This window comes from Pocillopora verrucosa, chromosome 9 (genome assembly GCF_036669915.1).
Source record: "Pocillopora verrucosa isolate sample1 chromosome 9, ASM3666991v2, whole genome shotgun sequence".
Lineage (NCBI taxonomy): Eukaryota > Metazoa > Cnidaria > Anthozoa > Scleractinia > Pocilloporidae > Pocillopora > Pocillopora verrucosa.
Genome location: NC_089320.1, coordinates 3,165,888 through 3,174,664, shown reverse-complemented (window position 1 = coordinate 3,174,664; position 8,777 = coordinate 3,165,888). Strand labels below are relative to the sequence as shown.

General features: G+C 40.4%; 1 protein-coding gene across 5 annotated transcripts; it reads right to left on the bottom strand.

Annotated features, from left to right (window-relative positions):
- Positions 1–81: 81 nt before the first annotated feature.
- Positions 82–7,897, bottom strand: LOC131786878 (methylenetetrahydrofolate reductase (NADPH)-like). Of its 5 annotated transcripts, XM_066172002.1 has the most exons (10): positions 7,816–7,891; positions 7,328–7,460; positions 5,987–6,433; positions 5,243–5,359; positions 3,938–4,131; positions 2,699–3,289; positions 2,028–2,210; positions 1,541–1,639; positions 880–1,002; positions 82–279 (listed from the first exon to the last, which is right to left on the bottom strand). In XM_066172002.1, the coding sequence occupies exons 3-10, from the start codon at positions 6,381–6,383 to the stop codon at positions 91–93; spliced, it is 1,893 nt and encodes a 630-aa protein (XP_066028099.1). In that variant the 5' UTR covers positions 6,384–6,433; positions 7,328–7,460; positions 7,816–7,891; the 3' UTR covers positions 82–90. The 5 variants fall into 5 exon arrangements, with proteins under 5 accessions (XP_066028099.1, XP_066028098.1, XP_066028102.1 ...); XM_066172001.1 differs by lacking the exon at positions 7,328–7,460 and having other exon boundaries at positions 7,816–7,897; XM_066172005.1 differs by lacking the exon at positions 7,328–7,460 and having other exon boundaries at positions 5,243–5,356; positions 7,816–7,897.
- Positions 7,898–8,777: the final 880 nt, after the last annotated feature.

The window sequence follows — 8,777 nt, the reverse complement described above, 5'->3', positions numbered from 1 at the left end:
GAACTTCCCAACAACCTCATCTTGCTATTGAACAAGGCAAAAACGACAAATCGTACTAATTTTGCGATCCCACCAGTATACAGCAGTACATCATATTTTGCCCAGTTTTTTCAACACGATGTCCAGAATATCAAATAAGATATTTCCAGCCACATAATCATTGTCAACCAGGTTAATAAGATAATAAGTATCATGAATGGTGTCGATTATCCCACGTGAACGAGATTTATCGGGATAAATATGTCCCCACTGATGCTTCCAGAGAGCAAACGCCTCGTCCTAAAAATGGTAAAAAAAAATAAAATAAAGCGATAAAGAACACTGACAGATCATGAAAAAGAGAGGGAATCTTGTGAAAATAATCTCGCCCTATAGACGCATGTGCAAGAGCGGCCTTTACCTGCTCTGCGACAGGTCTGGAAAAACTTCAGCCAATCCTTTCGCTAATCACGCGATTTCTCGCCTTCAAGGTACTTTGCGCGTGTATACTTTGCTGAGATCTCATTGATTCCTTGTGCCATTTTCCTTAATTCTGATTTGCCATCGCACCAACCTCGATTTTAGCTTTACGATAAAGCAATTTTCATTCGAATGTTGAGAGTTACGCGGGATTGCTTTGTGTTTGCTTATTTCTCTCTGTGATTGGTCCAGAAAACTCGCGCCACTCTCTCAACCAATCAGATGCAAAACTTAAACCAATCACGATTTGGTCGCCCGCGTTTTCCCGCGCTCAGGGTTCTCATTGGTTCTTCAGGGTCTTTTCCTTTCTGTTGATTGGCCGTTGTGAAGGCGTTCTACTCGATCTAGGTGCACTCTTATAAGCTAAAATGTATTCTCGTTTCGTCCAGGTTTCTAACACCTTAAGCGTCAAACCCCTACCTTCCAAAACTGGAAAGCAATAGGATCCACTACAGTCGGTTGAAGAATCTCTGATCCTGGAAACACGCCCCAAGTAACAGCATTGGAAGAGTACACATTCGCATTTGTCACGTCTTCCTTTCCCTGAGATTAATTTACGTGACAGTGACAGTTACTGGCGTTAAACGTGCGACAAAGTCGTTCTCTTTGAATCATAAAAATACGAAAAAAACATTTCTGGAAGGGTTTTGGGGAGCTTGACTCTCTTTTTAACCGGTTCGTCTTCGATAGTATCTCCCATTTGCGTTTAAGCACCGAGCGCAGCTCGTCTGAACCTCTAAACTACTACGCAAAAAACCTTCATCGGAGATTGTAAAGGTTGACTAAAAAAGCAGTTTTTACTTAAGTATCGAAACTGACCCTGGATTTCTTTGGATTTGCTTTACTTCGCTCTGCGATTGGTCATGGAAACTCGCACCACCATCTCTACCAATCAAATGCAAAACTAAAACCAATCCTAATTTGGTCACCCAGGTTTTCCCGCGCTTTGAGCAGGTTGCCTGTTTTTACTCTGGGTTCTCATTGGTTAATGATGATGCGTGTGTTCTGACTGGTAGTTCTGATAACTTGGACTCTGGTTTAAAACTGCTCTACGACAAAACAAAGATTTAAAATTACTCACCGAGAAGTTCACAATGTGATAATTAACGGTAGGATAGTCTTGAAGGACTTCATGAAGGCACATTGCTATTTCTTCACTGGTAAAGAACTCCAAATAAGCCTGTAGGAACATGAATACATATACCGTTTAGAAAACCTTCGCACGGGTTTCATTAAACCCTCCACGTCCTAACATCAGTATGCACATTCTCCATACTGTTCTCTATACAGTTCATACGGTGCTGACAAGGAGAATTTGTGTAACAATCAAGGGCTTCTTTAATTGGTGATCAGTTCCTTTATTCTCAAGACCTTTATGTTTGATTCTAGGGTGATATTGTAAGGAGAAATTAGAAGCTTGTTTAAAAGTAAAACAACGATCCATGTCAAAACTGTTGAACCATTTCTCCCCCTTCCCCCTCCCCCACATTAATGTTGGTCACAAAAAAATTGAGTTCGGTCGTGATAGACTTGATTCATTTGGCTAAAACAAATCCGGCAAAGTTCACCTTTTGAAAAACGTATCCGCCCGGACGCCCCCATCCCGACACGGGGTCTGTGGAAGGTGCACCATTCACGTTTGGCTGGCTGTTGATCGTGAGTATTCCGTGTCTGTTGATATGGGCGAGTTTATCGACAAAAGGCAATGTTTCTGCTGCTAGTTCATCCTGATTCCATGGTAGTTCCTTTACCTAATAAGAAAGAAGAAGAAGAGCGAAATTCAGGATATAAGTGACGAGATGAAGGCAATACCCAATACTCACTAACGCCATATATATCATAGATCGTAATGGGTATGTATGTCTCTCCAGTAAATTTCTTTCATTATTTCTATCATTTTGTGTCTCTATTTTTTTGTTCAACCATCAGCAAGTTTGTTAAATGGATATGAAGCTTACTTGATCTGAGTCTCTGCCAGAAAGGATAAGGAATGAGAGAAACATGCACGTCGAGGGAAAGTTTTCTACAGTTCTCAGATTCACAGTAAAAGAAGCACTTTAGTGTCTGTCACTCAAGACTGCCTCTGTCTGTCTGCCTAACTTCCTCCCTGTCAGTCTTTACGTCTATCTGTTGGTTTGTCTTTCTATCCGACTGTTTCTCAGTCTGTCAGTCTTTCTGCCTGTTTGCGAAAGACTAAGTCAGTACAAAGCGATAGATTATCTTTTGGCACCCCTCCCACCTTGTACCCATGTCTGTTTTCATTTCCATTCAAATAGCACACAAACACTTCAAACACGTCCTCAGGGCTGTTCAACTCGCGTCCCCACATGTTCAACAGTTCCTCTTTACTCTTGTTTGTACCCAGCAGCACCAAATGATAATCCTTCAATTCTCCAAATGACGCTGCGCTAGAATCTCCCCACCTCCCGTTGGGGAACTCGTCCCAGTTTGAAGTACGGATCATGTAACTTCGAGGTCTAGAGGTCCAAAAAATCGGACGCACTAGCTCCATTTGGCCCCTCCTTGCTTGGGCGGGGCTCGGCATCCAAGGCAGTCTCCGCATAGAAGCGGAATCCAGTTCGTCCTCCTTGTGCGACATTCCAATCTTTTCCAGAATTTCTGTGATAGAGGTCTCCCTGTTCAACGTATAGAAATGTACACCATGGACGTGGCCGCTTTCAAACAGCTGTTTACACATCTCTGTGGAGTATTTGATGCCGTAATTCATGACGGCAGTGGTGTCATCTTTCATTGGAGCCAGTTTGTCCAACAGCCACTGTGGTATCTCTACGCGGGATTGCCGTTTCAGTTGCCGCAATGAGTTAAAGTTCTGTCGAATACCAAAAAGATAACTTTAAAAGTTGTGTCATACCTAGGCCACGTAACAAGTGCCGCCCCACAAGGGTTTCTACGCCCGCGAGGTCTGCACGGGGTCTAGCTCATTATTAGTGCCAGACCCTTCGCAAAGTTGGACCTCTCCAGCTCGCTCTGACCGAGGCCTCAAACGTTCTTGCGCGTGGAGCAACGCTGGTGCCTTAACACTACTCGTGCGGGCCTGCTCACAGGCCAACCATGCATTGATTTAACAATGTAGAAATCGGAACTTGACACTGGTTTATTAAAAACTAACTACTTATTACCTGAGTAGGAGGGCCAGAGGACAACAAATTTGGATCGAGGTCATAACGGACAGACCGAGCGTAGCTTAGTCATGACCGAGAGCCAAACATTATCCCATCCGACCCGACCCAACTTAGTCAATAAGCATTTTATAATATAGCCTTCACTCTTTTTTTTTTTTTTTTTTTTTTTCATATTTTATACTTTCATTTCGCATCTTGCGAGGCTGGACAGGTTTTTCGGGCCCTGCACGTGCCATTGCGTGCGGCTCTCGCACGGGGATTTTTCGTCTAAAGCTTTTCCATAAAAGCGTGCGCGGGGCCGCAAGGGTGATCTAACAATACAACTTATTACAAACCTGTATTGGAAAAAGGGCTGGTATAATGGGAACATTTATTCCATATCTCTGGCAATCGTCAACAAACTTAAGGAAAGTTTTAACTTCAAAGAACATTTGTGTAATGATAAGGTCTGCACCGGCATCAACCTCGGCTTTAAGATGTTTTAAGTCTTCTTCATAACTGTGAACGTCAGAGGAGGCCATCAAATAACCTAGAACATGAGAATATAAATCACATAATGTTTTCACTGTTTTTCAATTTTACCACATTAAGGCGACAGAAGGCGCAAAATATGCCACAGTATTACACTGTAAAACTGGGCAAAAATACGGGGGAGGAGTGGAGGACAAAATGGCCGCACTGAACGATCTAAACTTTGGTTTTATTCCATTTTTTTAAGCTTGACTTTTCAACCCTTTAAGCCCCAGTAGTGACCAGCATCTAATTTCTCTTAACAATATCACTGCCTGGTCAAATGTACGGATCATGAGAATGAATGAAATGATTACCAAAGATGAAATGTCTTGATGTTTGAACAAATTCTCTCGATCAGTAAAATAAGAAATATATGGGGAACAGTGACGAGAATATACACGTCAATATCGGGGCTTAAAGGGTTACGCAACAAAATTTTAAGCGCATCAGATTTTTTTTGGTTAGCCATAAAAACACTTCAATGGCTTCAGCTTTGTTTTCTACGCAGGCCATATTCGATGGCGTTAACGAGAGATGCGTTGGTCGTTATGTACAGTCACCCGGGTTTAACGCGGAAAATAACTAATTTTCTTCGAGGAACAGGAATGAAACCGAAAAAAAAAAAACCAAAAAAAGTCATTGACACGGGGTATGATGCGCTGTCACCCATCCGAGTTTTAACTCCAGCCAATAGGCCTCAACTTCAATGAGAGGCACATGCACGTGGCTAACAAGCAGGTGGCTAATTTCCAAATCTCACAACGCTGATACTCAATCCCATTTTTTAGCGTGGTCTGCGACAGGCATCCCACGTAAAACTAAATCCCTCATGCAATGATTTAACATAAGTTACGAGCAAATAGTTTGTTCTCATTGCTCATATTTTTCTTCTCCCCTTCAGAGCAAAGGAAAATACTGCACAGCTCGCAAAATACTTGCTAGTATTATAAGTAAAACTTTCGGATAACGTGTGTATAATCCTGGCTAACGCCAAGAGTGCCAATTCTTAATCACTACTCAGGAGTCTCATACCTGCAGATTGAAGATACTAACTCATGTATAAACATAGCAATTTGAATACAATTGTCAAAGAAGAAGAGAAGAATACCCACTAAGGTTTTACATACCTACCACTCCTATTGTGAAGTGGTCTCCAAATTCACTTTTGATAAATTTAACCAGGTCCACAGTGTAGTCAAATCCATCTTCTTTTGGTGTCATGTCCTCACCATAGCTTTCATCTGCTACACAAAAGGTGAAAGTTTTCTCAAGTTTTAATCAGTAACTCAATAAATCTGCACTGTTACTGAATCTCCCTAGAGCAATCAATTAATGGTGGTTACTCAGCTGTTAACCCTTTTAACACAAAGATCTGATTGTTAATTCTCCCCTCCAGCTGCTAAACATTTCCTTGCAAATAAGTTATGAGAATTTGGTGTTAGATCAAGATTACAACTTCTACCTAATAAGTTTGAGTATTCTCATTACCTGTATGCTGGATCATGTATGGATGTTATCAGGAGAATTAACATGTTAATCACTTGTTCTAGCCTTTCCAGAGTTCTTATGTTGTGTTGGAAAGAAAAACAGTGGGAGACTCGCTAACCAAAAGTTAGCTCACAAGAGTTCAGGTTCTAGAGATCCAGGTCCAAGACCCAGCCTGGTCATTGTGTTGTATCAAAGACACTTCACTCTCACAGTGGCTATCACCATCCAGGAGTCAGGGAAGCCTGATGAAATTATAGGGGAGTGGGGTCTAGCCTCAGGAGGTAGTGGTATCTTATGCCAGTCTATTGTAATACTTATGGTAATACGTATGGTCACATCATGTTACAGATACCAGAGGAAGCCCTATAAAATTCTAGCAGTACCTCCTCTCACTGCAAGAACACTTTTAATACCAAGATTTTTAGCTCGATTAAGATGCTCCAACACCTGACTTCTTGTTGTGTTTCCTGATGGGATGTGAATCATAATATTTTGTCCATATACATCAATCATTGCTGCCGAAACTAACAGTGTGCTAGGCTCTGACTGACACTTGTCTGACATAGGGTCTTGAGATGGTTTCCAAGTGATGTCACAAAAGAGAGGAGTACACTGTTCATGTAATCTTCCAAGTATTGCCATGAGGTTGGTTGCTCCATTGAAGGTCTTTGGTGGATAAAACTCCAAGGAAAAGAACTGTTCATTCTTCTCTATTTTATGCCTGATAGTATCAATAAGTTTTTCAGGCTTTGATTCCCTTTCACTTGCCTGTTGTGACATGATTTTCTCACTCTTAGGCTAATAGTGGCTCATAACATATTCACACAGCCCTGGAAAGATTTAATGAGGACAAACACCAATGAATTAATTGATTTATTAAATAAAAACCACCTTACTATCTACCTACAGTTCTATTTTACAAAAGGGACTTAGATTCACTTTATCATCAGATACATAGATCGTCACAAAAATCGTTGCTGTGCCTCATGTTAGTTTTTCTTGTTCTTGCCACCTTTTAACATGTTTAATCATTTTGTGATCTAATACTGAACAGACCCACAACAATATGGAATCTATTTGCTAATAGATTTATGTACAATATACAGGTTAAAACCCCCTAAATGTAAAGAAGACAATGCATTTTGGAATTACCTATAAGTAATTTATTATATCCATTTTGAAAGCACTGTTGATCCTGCAATCTGATTTGGCTCTCATTTGTGCAATTTGATCACAAATCAAAACATTTCATAATAATTTTTTCCCAGCCTGTGGAGGATACAGCAAGATTAATTTTTCCCAGCCAATGAGAGAGCTTTACTAAAAAAAACAACAACCAATCAGATTTCAAGGTTTGTTTTAAGTGACCAATCAAATTACACTTTTGCAACTTTTTACAAACCAGCTAAATACTTGATCATTTGAATATTTGTACAGATTAAAAAAACCTGTATTTGAAGGACTGAATTTTGCAATTTCAAAATAGATGTAATAAAGTGGTAATTAGACTTTGTGTTACACAAGTTTAGTCTGAACCATACTTGTGGTTTTAAATCAAACTTGCACTGAGCGCTTGTTTGACTTTGAAATCACACCTATGATTGCAGATCAAATTGAACTCTGCTCAGTTTAATTACCATAATATATCATTTCTTACAAACAAATGTGTTTTTCTGATAGGCAAATAACCTCTCATGCTCCCTTGGCTGGGTTTTCCCTCTTACCTCTAGGACCATGATGTACCAGTATGTACTATTACTGCTGTTTGAATAACTTGAGGGTTTGTGCAAATTCTGCCCAACAGTTTGTGTTTCATTTATTCTTCCTTTCAGTCCTCTTCACAGAATTCTCCATATTCTATCAAAGCGTTCATAGGGTCACAAATTTGAAAAAGAATCTTGCGTAATAAAGCTGACCCATGAAGTTTGTGTTGAGTTATCGAATGATACTAGCAGCTTGAACAATTTGTACAGAAATGTGATTGACTAGGAACAAAAACCGCTTTCAGACAAATTACTCTTTCCGAAATTGCCCTCTTACATGCTAAATTTACTTCCATTTCAATTGAAACCTCTGCTTATGACACGAATACAATTTCTTGAAATTTCAGCGGAGAATGAATGTGTGACATAACATGAGATGCCCCATATATGCTAATAACATTTCGGCTCTCAATGACACCATTAAGTATATGGCACGTACAGAATCATACCTTTTTTATGCAGTATTAGGATCAAGTCTTCTTGTCTAAGTCCTTTTAGAATGTCTAGAGTTAACTTGCGCAGGAAAGTGTGTAGTTGCTCAATAACAAAATCTCAACTAATCGCTCCAGTCCCTCGCCATCGACTGAGGGACCAGGCCCCTCTCACGCCCCCAGTTGTAGATGACGTTCGCTCTCTCTGAAGGACTTGTAAGGAACAGCAACTTAAACATCCATACCAGCCTCAATACCGTCGCCTAATGGAGCTCCAGCGACTGGATGAAACTTAACGCTAAAAAGTGCAAGGAAATGCGTGTTTGTTTCCCAAAGGAACCCATAGATCTCCCTCATTTGAAGATCGATGATCAACAATTGAGCTTGTAACCTCTCACAAAGTACTTGGTCTCGTGATCCAGAATAATTTAAAATGGAATAATCACATCGAATCTATTGTCACCAAGGCTTCTAAACGACTTCATATACTCCGAGTACTTCGTCTAGGGGCTTTAAGACTTATGATCTAATTACTATCTATATCGCCCTGATACGATCCTTACTTGAATATGTAACAAATAGATTCCAAGTTGCCGTGCGTCTGTTCAGTAATAGATCACAGATGACGTCAAAATGTGGTAAGAACAAAAAAGTGGTACACGAGGCGCAGCCAAATTCTCTTGATGGGTTCCGTAACACCCTGAATGTAAGGAATAACAGCAAAACTAGTCGCTGGTTCCCTTTCATCAAGAGAGTTACTAGTTGTAACTGGTTTTTGGCAGTTACGGAGAAAGGTTTTTGTATGGCCATTTGCCTTTAGGACATTAGAAACATATTTCCTCCCCTCAGCCCTCGAATCGAGTGAAGATGGTAGACAGTCAGCCCTCCTGAGTAAAGTTTTGGCTACAGACTTTTTATGGCAAATAGGGTGGTGAGAATCGAAAGCGAGGTATTTGTCGGTGTAAGTAGGTTTACGGTAG